Here is a 20,548-nt window from a genome sequence, read left to right as displayed (position 1 = left end):
TTTGGGGCGTTCCACCACCTCTACCGCTCCACGTGGAACCAGCCGTTGGAATTGACACACCTTCATACGAAGGAATAGCCATCGGCATTCGGCTAGGTGTCGAAACCGGCGTTTGCGTCCTCATTCTCGAGGTCATAGGTCCTTGGTACCCCATCATTGAAGACGTCACTGGTCGGGTCGGCGTCGGCACTGTACGCGGCACGTTTCCCGTAGCTTGAAGTCTTGGTGACGGCACCGGCGTTCCGTTCGTCATTCCAGCCCTCTGTAGCAATTGGGCGAGACCGTTCATGCTGAAAGCCTGTAAGGCTGGGTCCGTCGTCGGCGTCCCACTTCCTCTCGTCGGCGTTCTCATCGATTGAACCGGCGTCTCTCCTCGACTTCCACCAGGTACGTACGCTCGCGTAGGTGTTCCAGCAACAACAGGTGTAACTCCTGGAGCACTTCTGCTTCCTTGTTGGCCCGGCACGCTGTTGTTGGGTTGTCCGTACGCTGACGTGACCAGGGGCACCTCCCTTCTAGAGTCGTCCATCGGTTGCAAGGAGGGACGAGTCCGATCTAAGGCGAGCCCCACCTCGTGACGACCTCCCAAGTCCATCACCGAAGCGTCCAAGAGCGTACCCGGCGTCGTCCTTGCAGGCGTCGTTCCTTCGCTGGGCGCCGGTTGACGTGCCCGCTGCTCAAGGACTGTGTTGGACATCTGTCCACCCTGAGGCGTTCCAGACACAGACTCAACCGTCCTTCTCGTTCCCGGAGACGGAGACGCCACGTCGAACATGTCCTCGCCTTTCCACGTGAACCGCTCGTGTCTCGTGCCGTCCCGTCTCGGGATCAGCTCGCTGCGGCGTACCACGTTCCCCGCCATCTCCCGGACATTTTCTTCCTTGAAGCCTCTGCGGCGTGCCGCCGTCAGCAGCTCTCTCAGCGCGCGCTTCCTCTTCCTCCTCGAGGATCTCCACGGGCTCCGTTTCCAACGGAGGAGCCCATCCCCCTACCCCTTTACCGGCTCCAAGTCCCTCGCTGGACCATCCCTGAGCACTCATCCTTTTCCCACTTCTCTATCCTTCTTCCTTGGCACTCCGTTTTAAAGCTTCTTTTCACGCTTGTACTCCTACGGAATTCGGCTAGAAGAGACCCTGCTTCTCCACCGAATTGTCGCGGTCTTCCTCTAATCGGGGTCGTGAGTATCTTGGGCCGACGTAGGAGGTAGTAGTATTAGCGACACTACTGGGATAGTAATGTAAAAGTTGATATATTCTTGTGTTGTTTGTTGGTAGCAAATCCACGACTGACCTCCTCATTTCACCTCGCTACGAGCTTCCAGAGCTCCTTACCTTTCCGCAGGTCCCTCGTGTGTGGCGGTCCAGATCTAGTTCCCGCCACGACCAGCTGCTTCACGACCTCACACTTGGAACGTCACTGTCTTGGTCGCAGGTCCCGCTTGCTTGGACGTGGTCCGGAGAGTCTGGAGTGAGTAGACCTTCTGTAGGCAGTCAGCCAGCGTCGTTAATCCACCATCTAACTGTACACCGTGACAGCAGCAACACACGAAGTTGGTCGCGACTGGAAGCTTCACCAACATTGCCGAGCATCTTCACCGATGACACCTACTACGCAGTTTTTATACTTCTTTTTAAAGAAATAGAGCCCTCTAAAGGAGTTCACTTTGCAGGTGTAAGCGTGTCAGCTCGCGCCACAGATTCCAGTCGAAAGATGTCAAGTTGTGGCGACACCTGCAGAAGAAGATCTTTCCGTGACCGCCATGTTCCTTATCTAATTCACACCCTAATGTGGGTAAGTTCATTAGTGCTGCGGCGATTTCAGTCTACGCATAGACAAGTACTAGATTTCAGTTTTGCACATGCGATCGTAGAACTACTAAAATTTCGCGCGCTAAGAAGACTAAAGCTCCTACACAATCCCGATGCTTGTTGCTAGCTGTGTACAGGGTTGTAGAGGCAAGGGACCTGGGAGCGCCAGTCGTGAGGACGGGATCTAAAGACTGAAAAACAGTAGTAATTCTTTTTGCTATTTACTGGCCAGCCCAATAAAATAATTACTTTGCTTTTCCGAACTCTGACTTTTTTTTTGCCGATCTGAGTTGGAGATGAGACAGTGCTTCATTCCGTTAGTGATACAGACACAGAAACACACCGCAACATCCAGCAGAGAAGAGCGCTGCTAGATTTTCGAATGTATGTGTATTTAATAGAAATGGTTACCGTCCATGTCGCGCCGTCTGACCTTAATGCACGACTTTCAAAACCTGGAGCTGAAACCCTGTCAAACAGGGAAAGACAGGATGAACTTGGTTTCCATCATGGCGACCCATCATGACAATCTCCTTGGATCCATGTCTAGACGAGTTGCACGCTAGACAAATCCCTGTAGGTAACGATCAGCCTGGGCGCTTTTCAGTCTTTGAGATGGCTACCATTGCAATCCGTCCAGACGACGTCCGATCTCATCCTGACAAAGGTTTCTCTTACAACGGCTATCGAGATAGTATTATGTGGCGCCATAAAAGCACGTCTAAAAAGCTACATGTATCCAAAAAATGTGTTCTGTCGTCCATGAGTCCAGACAAGATTTCGGAAAAGGGGTCGTTTACTCAGACGCCGTCGCCACGAGATAACAAGTCGAATGGCTGTCAAAATAGCAAGTGTGTGCAAATGCAAATGCAAATGCAAATGCAAATGCAATCACGCTCACTACAAGTACCACGATCTAATGCTCCTTAGTCTTGAGCTGTTCCAAACACTGCCAAATCGAACGTATGCTCGACACCCTTTTCCGATACGGTATTCTAATACTTGATTGGTCTATCACTTCAACATGCCTACTAAAACGCATATATCATAAAACCGAGCTGGATACAGCATCTAAGTAAGCAAATCCTACCAAACACTATATTGGTCACCTGATTGTCTAAGGTGAAGTGCTGGCTGTGAGCCCTGCCTCATTATCATACAATCCCAGTCAAGCGCAATCACCAAACCAGTCCAAGCCTATTGCAATCATGACACGCGAATTCTTGAGTCCGCATTGCTCATCCTGGTCGTTTAGAAGCAACTTCAGCTTTAGTGGTGGTACTGGAGTATCAGGCACGAATCTTAACAAGTTCGACGTAGCGTCCACAGTCACTGCCAGCCCACTCGACAGCGACAGCACTTTGGGATTCTACGAGACGGTGCAGTCCCCATTACCGACCGTCTACGAACAGAGGGTCAACTATCAATCGCGTCGCAGCTTGGCGCTCCTGATCAACTACTTCGCTGCTGGACTATTCCACGGTGTCGTGCCAGCTCTGGTATACCCGTTGTTCAAGATCCGCTTAGGGCTGCAAGGTTACCAAACAAATGCAACACAGACATTACTGGGATGTGCGTGGCACGGGAAACTGGTGCTGTGTCTGCTAACGGACTGTGTACCAATTGGTGGACGCAGACGGATTTCGTACATTTACATTGGTTGGACGCTCGTACTGTTCATTCTCGGTTTAATGATGATACTTCATCCAGATGATCGTGACCTTGGTGATGCGCCACGACTCATTTTCATGATCACCGTTGCGTCAGTCGGGCACTTGCTGGTGGACGCGGCGTGTGACGGATTGATGGTGGAAGCAGTTAACCGCGACAGCCAACTCCAAGAGAGAGGAGTGCTTCACGGTGCGAATCTTTCGCAGACTGCAGTTCATGCTGCAAGATTCATTGCAGAGTCAATGGGGACGCTTCTTGTTGCGGTGGGAATGAATTCGGAAGAGTATAGCGGTGGGTTTTCATTTGAGATGTCGCTTCGAGGGCTGTTTGCGGTTTTGCTTGTGGCTGCCTTGGCTGCATTATGCGCAGCAGTGTGGGGCTTTGGTAAGCCGTGTATCATTAGAACCGAGGTTGCTAGCGATACCAGCTCGATATCTGTTGCAACTCCGAATTTGCGATCAAAACTGGGCGAGTTTTGGCACATCATGCAACAGCGTGCAACATGGCAAATTGCCAGCTTCGGTTTTCTGCAGAAGTTGAGTCTGTCGTTCGAATGGACTCTGCATCCCATTCGCAAGCCATACACGAGCTCTGGCTGCACACCGACCCTTTCATGAAGAATCTGTTTCTAGCGCTTGCAAACGGTGGTGTCTCTGTCGCAGCCTCCGTCTTCGTGCACCGACGTCTTCTGTCGACGAGTTGGCACTCATCAGTTTGCATTGCGTTGCTTGGAGGGCTAATCGTCAGCTTCCCTGTGGCAATGGTGGCGGTATTCGATATATGGCGCAGCAAGTTTTTCTTTCTGGCTGCTACGGAGATGGTTGGGTTTGCTGACTGCATCGCTATGATGGTTCGCATGCTCGCAGTAGTGGAAATTGCAGAACCTGGGTTCGAGAGCAGTACTTACGGACTTGTCACTTCCGTCTACAACCTCGCGGATCCGGTGGCAACCGCTTTAAGCAACGCAATCGGTTCGTATCTCCAAGTCTTTGATGCTGACATTCAACGGGACGCGGATGATGTTCGCGTGAGAGCTGGGGCGCTTTTTGCGGTGCTATTCACGGTGCGTGCAGTCGTTGGGCTGGGGGCACTACCCTTGTTGCCAAATCAGAGGCACGATGCACGCCAGTTGAAAGCCCGAGGAGGATCTTGCAAGCGCATGGGGTTGACGGTGTTTTTGACAATAGGCGCCAGCTTCTCTGTAGCTCTCGTGGCCTGTATCCTGTCCGTTTTCCAGAGCACGTCGTGTTTAAGGCTTGCAGGCGGTGTGGGATGCTGAGATTTTAGTAAAGAATGACAAGTTTGTCAGCTCGAAAGTAATTTATTTGTTTCATGATGGCGTTGAAAAGTGAACAGTAAAAGGAGGTCTTTCCGGTAATGACCGCCGAGACTTGACAACATTTCTTGCTCACGAACACTGACACGGTAATGACTATTTCGTTCGAACTCAGCTGCAGGGATGAAACTTAATCGGCCTGTGCGCTCGCAAAATGATGCCTTTCCCTGGACAGCGCAACTGTCGAGAGACACGTTTGAAACTCGGATAACGAGGTGCATTCCAGTGCGATTGACTCCTCGGATGTAAGGATCCAAGTCAAAGTGAACAGCCTCAGGCACGCGTGTACTTTTCTCTCCATCGTGGGTCGTCACTGACACCAGGTGCTTCTCAAAAGAATCTTGTAGGCGCAGCGCTTCTAGTGCTTGCTGCGAGGCTCGTGACTTAAATTCGGTAAGGAATCGGTCAGCAATGAGTGCTATGAGCTTTTCTTCATCGTCACCTTGAATATTCTCGGGATAGAGATGTAATGTATTGCACAGTTCACGGCAAATTAGCAGCTTCGTCGCTCGATCAGTTGCTTCCTCGAGCCGACCCACCGCGATCAGTAGATAGGATCGCGCCGTCTTCATGGTCCAGCGAATGCAATTGTCCTCGGACACTTCTAAGCCCATACGAGAACATTGCAGAGCGCAGTCATCGCTTGCCAATATCATCGCTAAGGTGCTAGAAATCTTGTGTAGTGCGTCCAAGAGCCATACGTCCATAAGAAGGCTGCATTGAGAAATAACAAAAGAAAGGTGTGAGATCCAGCTCGCTGAGTTTTTAACGGTGTGGGGGACGTACTACTGCAACCATCCTGGGGCCGACAGTCTGACGATCACGTCGTGCACTTCCTGGCAACCGAACGAGAAAGTGGGCAGCAACGTAAGCGATCTGTACCTCGTACGCACGATTCAAGAAATAAATCAGAGACTTACACTCAGTAATTCGTGAAGCCGGCGAATAATCGGAAGACTCTCGACAGGGCACCCATCCAATGCTGGGATTATACATTGAACGAGCAAGAAAGGATGCAGTAGTTTCGCATAGAAACCAGTTGCAAGTTTAATCTGCCTGAGTTGCTTCTCTAAGGTCTTGTATCCCGATAACAGCAGCGCCAGCTCCAAGTTGCACGATCTTAGCACCACTTTGGCTTCCAATAGAGTTGCTGCAGCGTCGGCAACACTTCTTACATATCGTGGTAGACCATACACCTTGCTTAGAGTACCGTTGTCAAGCTGAAGATCGTCGAGTAGCTGCTGTAATCTGCTCATTGTCGCTTTCATTTCTACGGAGTGACTATGTGGTGCTGTCAGCAATTGATCCGATAATGGATCGCCATTATAATCAGGGAGCGGTGGCAGTAGTAAGGGATCGCTGTAGTCTCCAAAACGATCAATGCTGCACCAAGCTACGCGCACACAACCTGCATAAGCGGAGGTAGATATCGAAACCTTCGTACCGAACCCGCGATGCACGACCTTGTACATCCCGTCAATGACATTAGTCTTCGTTTTATCGAACCACCATGTTTGATCATATCGACGCCAAAACGTTGGCGAGAACGTTGCCATCTCCACGACGTAAAAGTACGGCGAAAATGTGCGTTGCTCGTCTGCTATTCTGGCACGTTCATCTTCGCATCTAGTGGCGCGGTCATCATTCCTTTCTTCGTGCTGGCTCTGTAGTATTGGAGTCAATTCCAGTACAAGGAGTGCATTGGTTCGTTCAATTAGTGACGGGGTAGGCGGTGGTACTTCGAATACTTCTTTCGAGTCACGCAAGAATGGGATCAGCACTGCCCAATCGCGCTCAAAGATTGTAAAATCAGGGCTTGATACCTCTTCGGGGCTCTTGAGTTCAATTGAATTTACTCGAGTGCGCTGATGAGCCGGCGTCTTACACACCACGGCACGAATAGAAAGTCAAGTATCGATGTAATGTACCCAAGCGTCTCTGATCACCTTGGCAGTTGCGTAGGCGTCACCTTCGTCATACTTTCGACACAAACTAGCAACTTCACGGCATTGTGTGTGTGTGGAAATTTCGGGACTCCAGCAAAATAATCTTGAAGTGCACGATGGCAAAACTGAAAAAAATAAATGAATGTGGCAGTACCAACTGGCAGTACTTTAAAATCATGACGCATCCGAACTTACCCTACGAGCGCTTTCACAGTGATGACCGTGCAAAAGCTCGTCGAGAGCAAGGATACAATGAGACGCAGCCGCGACGGCCAGGCGAATGACCAACTCTTCAGGACACGCATTCTTGCGAGCGTGCGTAACGAGGGACAACCCGTCCAAGTCTTTTTCGTAAGCAGTACCCACACTCTTGTCCACCAGCCATGAGAGCTTCTCCAGCCCCCAGCGCTGCTCTAAGGCGTAGTAAAGAGGTGGTCGTCGCTGCATGACACACCACATGATAGTTTACTCAAATTGGCGTGCAGAGGTTGTCTCGCTAGTAGCGATTTGTAATAACCTAGTGATCCAACAATCCTGTAGAGTTTGGAAACAAAGCGTAGAAGCTCCTGAGCAGCTCGGAAGATTCGTCTAGCGCAACTCCGCAGTGGTTTAAGGCAGTGGCTGCAGCATGCAATGGTAGCTCCATCTGTGTAAGATAGCAAGATACAAGTTACTTCCATTCATAGTTCCAGCAACCAAAGCTTTTAGGAAGTCTACGGTTGTGCACCTCGAAGAACCGCGTCTGCTGCCATTCCCGGGGTGTGGGCTTACGGAACCGGTGCCTGTGCTGCAAGACCACATATCTCCAGGCCCGCAAGCATGTAAACAGTCTGAGATCTGAGCTGTGGCTTCGGAGTAGCGCTGCCCAACAACCTTCGCAGCAGTGCGACTGGTCCATTTTGGACCAGAACGTTTTGAGTTCATGGGCGTTGGGGCGGATCCAAATCTGTACGAACGGATGATCCATGACGAAGAAAGGCATTATATAACTTGACTTCTTTTTTTTAGGACCTTACGACTAGCAGTGTGTCCTATCGGTGATGCAAGTTTCAATAAGCATCTTGCCTTGCATTAAACACAAAAAGTTTTCCGCCCTTTCGCCTGTGTTCAGTTAATTCACTTGATCGATCTCCGCTACGTCCGCCTCGGTCGATTCGCCACCCGTCGGTCGGTTTGCAAACCGCACGCCCAACTCCATCTCCTCCTCGCCTCTCGAGATGTCCCCAAAGAAGCTGGCAATGTACTTGCCCTCTGGCGCCTCCACGGCCTTGCATAGCTCTCCGTGCTTAGTGCCTCCAAACCGTTCCGACGTGCGCAGATTGGTCACAAACTGAATCGCGTGGATCTCCCGTCGGACCCGGAACAAATGCACCTTGCTGATACACTCGTCCTTCTTAAGCTCAAAGGCCTGCATCCCCGTTGTCGCCTTCTGATCCTCAGGCAGATAGCAGCCTTCTACCTTGACGACGACTCCGTCCGCCATTGCGATTCCCACGCTGAGCATCTGGAAGTTCGCTGCAACAGGCTCATGTCCCCATTTCTGCTTGGATCCCACTTTCCCTGTCGACTTGTACATGACCATCTTGGCGTCCTCGTCAAAGACAACGGAGCCGTCAATAGACACGACATCGTCGTCCTCGTTGTCCGAGTCAGTTTCCCCGATGGCGTCCTCATGAAACAGAATCTCGGGGGTCTTATCTTCCAGCAGCGCCGTGTGGATGCTGTCCCGCGGGTGTCTGTCCGCGTCCAACAGCGGCAGCCCGTCGTCATGCTTGTGCTCGTCGTGCTGCTTGTGCTCCTTCTTCGTGCTCGCCATGATAAAAGTGCTGCTCCCTTGTCAAATGTGGAAATGTGCCCAGCATGAAGCCGCCGTCTTCATCTCGTTGTGCGGATAAGAGCAGGGCATCTGTTTCAACTTCCACCCTGCCGGCGCTCTGGACCCAATTTTTTTGCGATTTGCCCCGCACAAAGACCCAATTTTTGCGTGGTACGAAAAGTGGAAAAGGTTTCCGACAAAATGATGCCTGAAGCCGAGGACAGTGCTCCGGTGCCGCAGGAGGAGCAGTTCACGGCGCTGTACATGGCCAAAGTGCTGGACAAGCTGCGCGAGAATGACAAAACACCGCAAGCTGCTGAGCTTGAGCTGCAGAATGGACGTGTATGTGCTATTTAGATTTTTTTCTTCTCGTCCCTTAAAATGCATAATTTAAACTGGTGGCTTCTACGGTAGAGGGAACAACACGCTTCCAATCAAGCGACCGTGGCTGAGCAGACCAAGCAAAACTTGCTGGATCGACTGGTGCAGGTGGAAGCGTTGGAGACTCTGCAGAAGGCTGCTGCGCTTAGGAAGGCGCAGGACGAGGCTGGCTACGAGCAGGAGAAGAACCAGCTGCAGTCGGCTGAGCGGGAGCGGGAAGATGTACTCCAGCTGCTTGACAGACTGGAAGACGAGGTAGAACAACAGAAGCACGAGGTGGCGGAGCACGAACGCTCGAGAGAGGAGCACGAGAGCGAACTGGCGCAGGTGAACGAAGTGTGGAAGGAGCTTCAGAAGAGGAATGCACACCGTAAGGCTGCGGTGCAAGTGGCGACGGGAGTGATGATCACGGATGAGGAAGATTGTGCACGCGTGCTTGACCAGCAGACGCAGAGCATCCAGGAAATGCACCAGAAGCAGAAGCAGCTTGAGGTGAGTGAAGGAGGTGCAATCGATGGTTTCTTCAGGACTTGAAGTAAAAAGCTGCGTCGTTGAGGTTTGTAGGATGAGAAGATTGATATTAGTACCCACGGGAAGCGGACCAAAAGGATGATTGACAAGCTGTCCAAACAGGTGCGTAAAGAGAGCCTATTTTGGATAGTCGACTATTTTTTGGTATCAATGTTGCCTCCTTTACCAGAACGACCTGAGGAGTAAGGATGCGGAGGTCAAAAAGCACGAGCAGGAATACATGACTCTGCAGCAGATGAAGCATTGGTGCGTTTGACACCGGCAAGCAGCGACACAAACAGAGTATTATATATCTAACTGTGGTTTTTATTTTTTGCATCCAGGTACGACCACGTCAGACACATTTTGGAATCCCTGTCCGGCCTGGATATCACGAACATCGCCGACGATTCTCTGGAAGTCCAAGTACTAAAGTCGCATTCAGTGCGACTCTTTATCGACCTTGAAACCACAAGGTTGCAGCGAGTTCAAGTGAGTGGCAATTTGTGTGGCTGGCTGTTGCATCTGTTACTGATTTAGGCTTTTTCACTTACCATATCTGACGACGCAGTTTCTCACATCTGATGTAATCGCTTCTGATCTTGTGGACGTCGCTGTGAGTGACAAAAACGTTTGTGATCTGTTGTGCAAGTATCGCGAACGTGTGCTAGCACTGTAACTTCGCTCTGAAAACATGAGTTGACATTTTATACAGTTATCAGCAGGTTATCATACCACTGTAGTAGTTTGGTCAGCGTGTCCGGTGTCACTTCTCCAAGTCCTATGCGAGCAAGAACTCTTGTTTATTTCGGAAAGAGCTCATCCACCTGGGCTTCAGGCAGACCGGCGTCCAATAGTTTCTTACGCGCAAGTGCGCGGTCAATGGTGAGCTTCAATTTGGCCGCTTCCACCTCGCAACGTAGCTTCTCACACTCGAGCTTGTTGCGCTCCTCCTCCATGCAGAAGCGTTTCCGTTCGCGCTCTTCACGCACCGCTTCCGCCAGCATGCGTTGCGTGCTCTCCAGTGCCGCGGGGTTCGCCCAAGTGCCTGCAAGTCCAGCAGTTGATGGAATTGGCACAGCAGCGCTCACAGGCGTCGACGCCGCAGCACTTAGTGCAGGTGCAATGGCAGCAACCGTCGATGGGGGAAGCTGCGCAGTATTCGGCAATACCCTCTGCTCCTCCACCGCCTCGGTCACAATCTTAGGCCCCACCTCGTGCGCTTCCGCCTCTTCTTTGGGTAGTTTACGCTTCCTATTCGGGACACTGTAAGTCACTGTCTTCTGATGGTACGGTCGTCTTTGACGAAAGGCCTTGGTCCTCATCATGACCAAACACCTCATTTAATGTGTGGTAATAGCGACACATCCGCAACACATGAGTCTCTGCTGGTCCATGGGCTCCATCCGCCTCGACAGCCCCAGGATCGTCCTCAGCGTCCGCCCCGCGACGGAACGTGTACGGGTGCAAGTCATTCTCCTTGAGCCAGTTGCGCGCAGAGTCGAAGCTGCGCTCAAGCTCGCTGATCTGCGTGCGGATGTTGGCATTTTCTCGGTGGTGGATGCCGTGCTGTCGCATGGTGCTCTTGATCTCGGAGCATAGCGTTTCGCGAGTCTCACCTGTCTGTGACTTACCGTCGCGCCAGCGCGCGTAGTTGCCTGGGGCGGTCAGCCACTCCAGCAGAATGGCAATGGATGTCTTGCCACCACGCGTGGCGCTGTCGCTGTCCCACAGCACGCGCTGGCGTCGTGTTGGGCCGTTGCTCGACGAAATACGCGCGCCAGACGGTGTTGAAGCTGGCGATGACACTGTTGAGCTCATTAGCTGTCGGGATCTGTAGGTTGGCTGGTGACTTAAGTTCTCCTAGACTTGGACTACGAGAATGTAGGGAAGCTCGCTAACAAGTTTAGATGGGGTGTGGACCACAGAAATGAGCAGCGTAAGGGCATTAGTTCAGCCAAAGCTATATTAAAGTTGGTCTACCTGAATCCTCTTTGGTATCTACGTTCGAGCCACGATGGAACGAAGTGAGTTTCCACACTTGCACGACTCTCAGGACGAGTCCGTTCAGAAGGGAGGCATCATTGGACCGGATATCCTCCACAGCTTGGCCGCGGCGACGTCTGCCGAGCAACACGAGCGCGCGAATGGGTTTGCGATTTGCGAAGCCGGTCTTGTGACGGGGTCACACAGCACCTGGCGCTAGAGGAAGTTGGCTTCCGAGAGCTTACAAACTCTCAGTGAACGGAAGTCCACAGGTCCCCTTTGAGCGAAGTGACCAGTTTAAGGTAGGCTGTGAGCTGAGTATATTTATAGGTAGGCTAAGCTTGAGTTAAATAAACAAACTATAAGAGCATCTCCAGCGGTTGGTCGTAAAGGCGGTTTTATCTCAAATGTAGCGCGCTTAAGACTCGAGCGAGTCTTAACGCTCCCAGCGGTAAGTCTCAACGCTGGTTTTAACTTCAGCAGGTCTTAAATTTGCCTTTCGGGGTTTTAAAATAAGACTCGGATCTTAAAGGGTGGTGTGGCCCACACTTCAACATTGACACGAGTTCGCGCGCAGAAGAACTCGTCGAGAAAGATGGGGAAGGGTCGAGAATGGAGCGCGGAGGAGACGATTCAGCTGTGCAGATCGTGGCTGGAGACATCAGAAGACCCCATTCGCGGAGCCGGTCAAAAGAAGGGTTCGTTCGACGCCAAAGTTTATCAGCATTGGCTCGCACAGCGAGGAACTGGTGCAGACGAGCGATCGGAGGCTGCAGTTTCTGGTAGGTGGAAGAAGCTCCAGCCAGAAGTGACAAAATTTGAGGGCATCTTCTCAAAGCTGAAGAGCAAGGAACGCTCTGGATGGAATGAGGAGATGTTCGTAAAGTCAGCAGTATCGATCTACGGGGAGCGGCACAAGCAGCCATTTGAGTTTTTGGATGCTTGGAATGAGCTTCGTGACAAACTCAAGTGGACACAACGGCTTACTACTTCGAGCACTACGCTAGGAACAAAACGCAAAAAAAGAAGCTGTGCCAAGACCAGAAGGCCAGAAAGCTGCGAAGGCTGCTAAGATTGCTGGAAGTGTCGGCAAGGATGGTTTGCCAACCGATCTGCATCTACGATTTGTGGCAGCGTCGGAAAAGAAGGCTTTAGTGATGGAGAAGCAGTTCCAGTACAGCATTTTTATGCAGGCTCCGGACAGTGCAGAGTCCCAGGAATATTTTGCCATCCAGCGCCAGGCAATTTTGGCCCAGCTTCGTGCATCTACTTGTAACGCGTTGTAAAAGGAAGGCGATAAAGAGAACCGTGAGGCCAATGCAAACTCAGAAACCATTGGCGATTCCTTCTTTAACCAGCTATCAGGTTAGCTCGAAAGCATTTCGACACCACAGGTATGTGGTTGCTGTTTGCCTATCATTACAATACCATGCTAACTACCTTCTCCAGATACTTTCCAGACATGCTCAATTAAGTCGTTCTTCAACTCGAAATGCAAGGCTTCATCTTCAATTACTTTCAGTACTTGCGCAATGTCGGTAACCGGGCAAAATTCATTCGGCAGTGGTGATGCGGGACTTACCCAACCATCTTCGTAAAGATATTCATTGTTGCAAGCACTATCCCCTTGTTCGTTCTCAATGATCATATTGTGGAGAACAATGCATGCCATCATGACGTCTCCCATGGCTGTACTGCTCCAAAGTTTACACGGCTGAGCAATCATGCGAAAGCGCTGCGGTAAAACGCCAAAGGCACGTTCGACATCTTTTCGAGATCCTTCCTGAAGTGCAGCATACAACTTTCTTTTGCGGTTAGCTGGCGAGCTGATGCTGTGCTGGAATATAGCCCACGAAGGATATATTCCATCAGTCAAGTAGTAAGCGTGACTGTAGTCTGCGTCATTAACTCTGAAAGAAACTTTAGGTGTTTCACCATTCACTAAATCATCCAGTAGTGGGGAGCGCTCCAGGACATTCAAGTCATTATTCGACCCCGGTGCTCCAAAGAATGCATAGTTTTTCCATGCCCAGTGCATGCAGTCAAGACTGCCAATCATACCAGGGAAGCCTCGAACAGCATTTTCAGCTAGCAGCAGTTCCAGATCATATGAAGTAGGTTTGCGTAGATACTCAGGTCCGTACAGCCGCGTAATGCTGCTACAAAATGTTTTTAACGATTCCAATGCTGTTGATTCACCAATGCGAATGACCGCATCGAGCTGGTCTGCACTTGCGCCATATGCGAGCATCCGCAGTGCACAGGTAATCTTTTGTTCTGGAAGAAACCCCAACAAACCGGTAGCATCAGGCCGCTGCACGAAATAGTTGCAGTGTTCATCCTCGACAAGAGCGCAGACGATGGTTTCAAATAGGTCTCGACGCATTCTAAAGCGCCGACGGAAGTCCTCTATATGCCGTGGTGACACTTAAAAGTCAGGATCTGTTGTAATAGCAGATTCACAAGTCAGGAAATCAACGTACCCGCATCGTAGGTCGGATTATCGTAGAAGTAGTCGGCTATCATCTCCTCCCCATACTGTTCTCTCTTGCGCTCCTTTCCTGCTCGCCTGCCGACTTCAGAACCACCGTGCTTCCTCTTCCACTGTGCATTTAGCTCGGGTAATATGAAGAGACTGAAGAACTCGTCATCAGAATCCCCTGTTGCGTCACAAAACGCATCCGCATTAGCTCCTGCCATGCCCTCGATGAGAGGAAGGGGGCGAGGGGGGGGGCGGGGGCGGAGCTTACAATGCTTGTTGTGATTCGCCAAAACAATAAGATAGATCTTTGCTTGAGACCTCCCGTTGCGGCAAAATCAGAGGTGCGGAGTCTTAAAATAAAACTGCGGTCTCAATGGCCTCGAAGGGGCGTCGATACGACTCACGTTAGGACTTACCGCTGGAGATGCTCTAAATCACCTATATAAAAGCAATGTCATCAGCCAATGATTGGCTTCGGATGACTCCTTTACCATGTACCAGATATCCGATGTATGACGTGTCATACTTCTGAAGTGTGACGTGTCCCACTTCATGTAACTAGGGGTACACTTAGGGATACGTACCCCGTTACTTAGGTTCGGTTTACCGACCAATCAGAATGGAAAAGTGTACGTCACAAACTTTCATTCTCAAGGTCGAAATATATCGACTCAGCTGCGCGAGCGCGGCGGAGGCTCACTTCACAGTTAGAGCCTCGAGCAGCGCTTGAGCGAAACCACGTTCCAAGGCTGCTGCCGGAAAGGTCCAAGCCAAGAGCACTAAGCCTCACGGCAAAGGCTCGGCACTCCAGGAGGCTACTAAGATGGCCTCCGAGGCGATCGGCTCTACTGCTGACGCGGCTGTGGGCAAGCGTACGAGCAAGCGCCGCAATCCGTCACCCTCGGCCTCTTCAGACAACCGTCCGAGCCCTCGGTTCGCTGAACGTGAGTTACACTCGGGCGGTGAGGACGAAGCTGAGTCCGGGAGCACTCACGATGCTCCTGTGGGCTCCGCGGGAGGGCACAGTCCAGTGTCCAGCGAGCACAAGGACGACAGCGTGCAATCGCTCGCTAGTGATCACGGTGATCACAGTCTTAGGACGTCTGTGCGCTATGAGAGTCCGACCGTCAAGGCTAAGAGCACTCCTAAAGCTGGCGACGACGAGGAGGAGAAACCCCGCAAACATCTCTCGCTTGCCGAGGGTCTAGCGCGCGCTAAGGCTGCGAAAGCCAAAGGCGCCAAGCCCTTTAAGAAGCGTACGGGATCGAAGTTTCCGCTCCGGGAGGAGACTGGGTACTCCAATCGGAACCGCTTGGATTAAGAGGACGACGCGGAGGAGGTTGAGGGTGATATTTTAAGCCCCGGGAGATCACCAACGACCACGACCAGCAGCAGGAGGACTTCCAAGCTGCCCAGCGTGCGCGTGGGGGCTCGGTGGTGGCATCTGTCAGCCAGGGAGGTGCCATCAACTCAAGAGGGTATTGGTCTTCCGAGAAGAGCTCTGGGGCTGACCTCTTCCTGGAGATTCTCGTTGCTACTCGTGGCCTTGTTGGAGGCCACACTTCTAAGGGCGTTTACGAACGTACCCTGGTCCAGAAGGAGTGATCGTTTGTCGACAACTTGGAGGCGGCCCGGCGCGTGCTTCTCGCGCCGCACCGAATCCCTCTCAAGGCCTTCACGACTTGTCGTAAGAAGCCCGAGAGCCGGGGTGGTCTTTATACTCTCTGGGGCTGCCCCTGGTTCTTTCCGAGAACTGTCAAACTGGAATTCATGTGAGGACATGTTCTGAGCATGGGTGGGGACTCTCAAGTACTCACCCTCGGAGTTACGGGAGCTCCATAAAGATCAGCTGCTGTCCCGCATCCTGGACCAGCGTGATATTCGTGTCCGGTTTGCCCACGGGGTCAGCAAGCGTATGCTGCCAAGGGACATTCTGAAGCGCGCGGTTTCTAGCGCTCACGATGAGCGCGGGTACGGAGTGTCGTCAACGTCCGTACCCCGTTCGGGCAAGAAGCCCCGGACTACTTATGAAGCTGCCGCCGCTTCTGTTCCCAGATTGCGACAGCCTTCGGGCAGTCAATCAGGAGCCGTTCAATCGGCTCCCACGAGTTCTCGGAGTGGGCACAGCCCCCCCACTTCACGAGGAGCTGTCTCTTACCGCGACGCCGTTGCTCCTGGAGAATCCGCTCCACGTGGTAGTGGACTCCTCCACTCCGGTCAAGCAAGGGCGGAGGTGCCCTCGTACGAGAACGAGTACTCGGCGCCTTCCGAACGCAACTCTCGTCGGCGTGCTTCTCCTGCGGGTCCGACGCAGGGCTCTGAGGTTGACCGCCTTCGTCAACGCGTTCTCGTGCTTGAGATTGCACTTGGCCGTGGGACTGGCAGGGACGCTGCGGCCCAGGCCGGGAATCAGGGCGTGCTCGCTCGTCTTGCGGGCCGCATGGACCTGGTGGAGCGTGATGTCTCGAGCCTGCATCTGCGGGTGGACCGCCGGGCCATTTCGGCCAATCTTGACGAGGCCTTCCGCATGATCCGATTTCTTAAGGCTCTGCTGCCACGCCCGGAGCCGCATTCGGCTCACTCCTAGTCGTACGCGTATGGTGCGTACCCGACGTACTCGGCGTATGGCTCCGGGGTCCGTTCGTACGGAGGCCATCCGGCGTACGGTCTCGACCGCAGCCTTGCTGTTCGAGGCTTGCATCCCTGCTCCGACGCCCTCGTCGACGCCTGTGACCGGCTCTCGCTTCGTGGAGCTGGGCCAAGGTGGGTCTGCGAGTCAGCAACCCCCTGCAGATCATAGTACCGCTTAAGACGTTTAACATAGAACGTCGGGTGCGTCGTCATTGACTTTGGCAGGTCGATGGTGTACGACGCACCATGTCTGGCCAGGACTGCAAATGGTCCGATGAACCGGTGCTTCAGCTTGTTGCTGCCGACAGATCCGACAGTGTCAAGAGGTAGGTTTCGTGTCTAATAGCACTAAGTCCCCCACTTTAAATATACTTAAGTTTCCTCTTCCTTGTTTGTCTGAGTACTCCTTTTGTCTATTTTGGGCCGCTGCCATGGCATCGTGGACCCTGCTGATAACGCTCAGCCTGGTATCCACAAAGGATTCCACTTGTTTCCGCATCAAAACTGGTCTCACATATGAGACCTGGGAGGAAAGAGCTTTCCGAGCCTCTCTCCCATTTAAAATAGAGGATTCAGTGTCTCCTCGAAACGTAAGATGCACTCTGGGGCGACGGAAGTCGTTCTAGTAGAATGGCGTGAACCCCGTGAACGCGTGCACAACGTTGTTGAGCGCAAACTCAACAACTGGAAGCTACGTCGACCACGTACGTGGTGCATCCGCGCACACACTGCGCAGAGTGTCCTCGAGAACTCGATTGACGCGCTCTGTCTGGCCGTCTGTCTGTGGATGGTCCGCAGTGGACATCTGCAGACGAGTTCCAAGTAAAGGAAACAGCGTTTTTCAAAACGCAGCCGTGAACCGCGGGTCTCCGTCCGAGACAATCGTCTGTGGGAGACCGTGATAGCGGAACACGCCATCGACGAACAACCTTGCGGTTTGTTCGCCCGTAGCAGTAGCGGGAACCGGAGCAAGATGTACCATCTTGCTCAGCCGACACACGAGCACCAAAATTCCGGTGTTGCCGTGTCCGTCGGCGGGAAGCCTAAAGATGAAGTCAAGACTCATCGACTTCCAATAGTCAGCTGGAACGGGTAGGCTCTGTAGCGAAGTCGAAGCATGGTCTGTGAGTTTAACCCGCTGATATGTTTCGCGACCCACTTGTACATGTGAAGGCCTGAAAGATCGACATGAAGGCCTTCTCGCGACCCAAGTGGCCGCTGGATGGCATATCATGCGCCCTCCGAGGATGTCGAGCTTCAGATCCGCGTCGTTGGCTACGACCACACGTGGAAATTCATTGGCCTCAACCACGTAATAGAGGAGGACATCCTTCAACTCATATCGGTGGAGCCGGGAGTGCTGTCGCGACGAAAGCCAGTCGGACTTTGCGTTCGTTCCTGCTGCGAGGAGACCCGACAGCCTTATCGTCCCGATACGCCATGCGTAACCGATCATATAGACCCGTTGTCACCCGTATGATGTGGACCAACTCGTAGTCTGGGCGCCGAGAGAGGGCGTCCGCAAGCACGTTGAACTTGCCCCGCTTGTACTCGACGCGGAAGTTGTACTTCGAGTAGAAGGACAGCCACCTCGCCATCCGCTGGGAGAAGTGAGGCGAATTTGTCGCCGTCCTCAAGGATGCGCGGTCTGTGTAGATCTCGAAGGGTCGTGCGCTCAGAAGGTGAGCCCGAAACTTCACGAGGGTATAGATCATTGCCAGTAGCTCCTTGTCGTGGACAGGGTAGCTCCGTTCGGCGGCTTGAAGCTGCCTGGCCTGGAACGAGATGACTCGCTCATGTCCAGCCGTGTCGGCCTGCAGCAGTGCACACCCGATGGCATAGTCGGAGGCATCGCAGACGACGCTAAACGGCTTCGTCTCGTCCAGCAGGGCCAGGACAGGGGACGCTTGGAGACTGGCCTTGATGCTGTCAAAGGAATCCTTGTGCTCTTGCTCCCAGCGCCAGTCGACGTCCTTCTGAAGGAGTCCCGACAAGGGCTTAGCGAAGCCCGCGTACCCTACACTGTACTTGTGAAGGTAGTTGGCCAAGCCCAACCACTTTCTAGGATCCTTCTGGGATCGGGGCGTTGGCCATGCTGCTATGACCTTGACCTTGTCTGGGTCAGCCCGAACGCCCACGATGCTTACGAAGCAACCGAGAACCTTAATCTTAGGTGACGCGAAGACGCACTTGTCGATGTTGGCGAAGAGCTTGTTCGCTCACATCACGTCCAACACTCGATGGAGGTGCCCCAGATGCACATCCATGGCCGTCTTGCCTCCTCGGCACGGATATGGACGAAGATGTCGTCGAAGTACGTCTGTACGAAGGCGCGCAGTAGTCTGAACAATTGCATCACCAGGCGGTTGAATGTCGGCGGGGCGTTAGACAAGCCCTGCGGCATGACGAACCACTCCCAAAGCATGCCGCTTGAAGTGTTTACCGCGGTGAGCGGGATGTCGCTCTCGCGCATCCGGATCTGGTAGTATCCGTCTACCAAATCCAGCGCACTGTACAGTACGCTCGGCCATGTTGTTCAGCAACACATCCTTTTGTGGGATTGGGGTTTGGGCCGGCACCGTCGCGTTGTTCAGCTTGTTATAAGCATGAACTAGAAGCGACTTTCCGTTCGGCTTCCGAACGCAGAAAGTTGGCGTCGAGTGCGGGAACTTTGACTCCCGCACCATGCCTGTCTTCGCTTTCGCAGCGAAGAAGGCATCAATGACCTCGCACTGTATGCGCAGAAGAGGCCATTGTCTCGTGACACAGTACTTTGTGCCAGGCACGAGATCGATCTCATGCCATACGCCTCGATCTGGTGGGAGTTGGGTCGGTGGGTGCTTGTTCACCACGTCCGCATACTCCGTAAACAAAGAATACACCGGATCATTGGGGCTCCTTAAGGATCTCGGAACCAAGCGCGTCTGACGCTGCTTGTTCAGGTCTTCCAGGACGCCCCCGTCCAAGCCAGAGGAGGAGCTCAACTCCTGTCTCAGGTCGTATGAGCACCATCGCGGCAACCTTTCCAGCCTTGGGGTTGGCCGGGAAAGACTCGACCATCATTCCCTCGATATTCAGTATCTCTGCAACCTCTGGCAATGGTTCCAATTACACACGAGATGCCTTGACGGGTAAAGCGGTCTCGCCATCGAAGATGTGATAACACGATTTCATCGGCCGTGTCGGAGGAGCCCGGGCCCTGGGCTCCGAGTCGCTTGAAGCGACGTCGTCGTCGTCGACGGCGACCGTGACGTGGAACTTGGTTACCCACGTCTGGGGATGTCGGAGCGCCGACATCCGAGACACTCGAGATCTCGTGTGGTACTGTGTTACCCACACAGAAAGCGTGTCGGACGTTTTCCTCTTCAGTTAAGGTCTGGGCGACCGCGTGTGGCACTATGTTACCCACACAGAAAGTGTATCTAACGTCTTCCTCTTCAGTTATGGTCTGGGCGACCGTGTGTGAAGCTCTGTTACCCACCTTGAACACGCTATCACCAGCGTTCGTGACAGCTGCAGCTGTCACGAACGATGCTACCCGCTTGTGGACCTAAGTTACCCACTTGGCCAGCGCCTCGTGGCGCCGTCGCCATCAAAGCTCCCTCAGAGTCATCGTATAAGTCGACGACTCCCAAGCATCTGACCGATGCTTCGGTATCTTGAAAGACCTTGCGGGCGCCCCGGGTCCTGACAGAGGTGGGAACATGACTCACCAATGCTCTGTCGGACTTCGCAGGGCGGCTGGCACCGATTGCCTTGCCGCGCCAATCGACCCAGGGCTCGTGCTTCTCGAGCTAGGGCATGCCCAGGATCATATCGTAAGGATCCATGTCGAGAACTATATTCTGTTCTAGGCTGTCAAAGTCTTCAAACTTGACGGCCAGACCCACTTGGACGTTGGGGACAGTGACGACCTTCCCGTCGACCAGTCGCACTGACACCGTCCCGTTGCACATTGTCTTTCTTTCAAAACATCGGACA

At 52.9% G+C, this 20,548-nt stretch overlaps 5 protein-coding genes across 5 annotated transcripts; 2 read left to right on the top strand and 3 right to left on the bottom strand.

Annotated features, from left to right (window-relative positions):
• Positions 1-3,016: 3,016 nt before the first annotated feature.
• PITG_01731 (uncharacterized protein) lies at positions 3,017-4,758 on the top strand (the record flags this gene model as incomplete). Its single annotated transcript, XM_002908304.1, has 5 exons — positions 3,017-3,094; positions 3,185-3,625; positions 3,686-3,811; positions 3,890-4,001; positions 4,058-4,758. 5 exons carry the CDS (start codon positions 3,017-3,019, stop codon positions 4,756-4,758), a joined length of 1,458 nt encoding a protein of 485 aa, XP_002908350.1.
• An 842-nt stretch (positions 4,759-5,600) lies between these two features.
• PITG_01730 (uncharacterized protein) lies at positions 5,601-7,650 on the bottom strand (the record flags this gene model as incomplete). Its single annotated transcript, XM_002908303.1, has 5 exons — positions 5,601-5,651; positions 5,991-6,085; positions 6,260-6,479; positions 6,957-7,407; positions 7,489-7,650. 4 exons carry the CDS (start codon positions 7,206-7,208, stop codon positions 5,601-5,603), a joined length of 618 nt encoding a protein of 205 aa, XP_002908349.1.
• Positions 7,651-7,872: 222 nt separating this feature from the next.
• On the bottom strand, positions 7,873-8,930 carry PITG_01729 (uncharacterized protein; the record flags this gene model as incomplete). The annotated part of the gene is made up of 1 exon (XM_002908301.1): positions 7,873-8,930. One exon carries the CDS (start codon positions 8,575-8,577, stop codon positions 7,873-7,875), a length of 705 nt encoding a protein of 234 aa, XP_002908347.1.
• Positions 8,842-10,008, top strand: PITG_01728 (uncharacterized protein; the record flags this gene model as incomplete). The annotated part of the gene is made up of 5 exons (XM_002908302.1): positions 8,842-8,919; positions 8,992-9,450; positions 9,523-9,591; positions 9,659-9,735; positions 9,813-10,008. The coding sequence occupies 5 exons, from the start codon at positions 8,842-8,844 to the stop codon at positions 10,006-10,008; spliced, it is 879 nt and encodes a 292-aa protein (XP_002908348.1).
• A 263-nt stretch (positions 10,009-10,271) lies between these two features.
• Positions 10,272-11,289, bottom strand: PITG_01727 (uncharacterized protein; the record flags this gene model as incomplete). Its single annotated transcript, XM_002908300.1, has 3 exons — positions 10,272-10,485; positions 10,736-10,868; positions 10,920-11,289. The coding sequence occupies 3 exons, from the start codon at positions 11,287-11,289 to the stop codon at positions 10,272-10,274; spliced, it is 717 nt and encodes a 238-aa protein (XP_002908346.1).
• Positions 11,290-20,548: the final 9,259 nt, after the last annotated feature.

The sequence above is a fragment of the Phytophthora infestans genome, genomic scaffold (genome assembly GCF_000142945.1).
Source record: "Phytophthora infestans T30-4 supercont1.2 genomic scaffold, whole genome shotgun sequence".
In the NCBI taxonomy this organism is placed as follows: domain Eukaryota; phylum Oomycota; class Peronosporomycetes; order Peronosporales; family Peronosporaceae; genus Phytophthora; species Phytophthora infestans.
The sequence above is the reverse complement of the archived record's forward strand: the minus strand, read 5'-3'. Positions and strand labels throughout refer to the sequence as shown.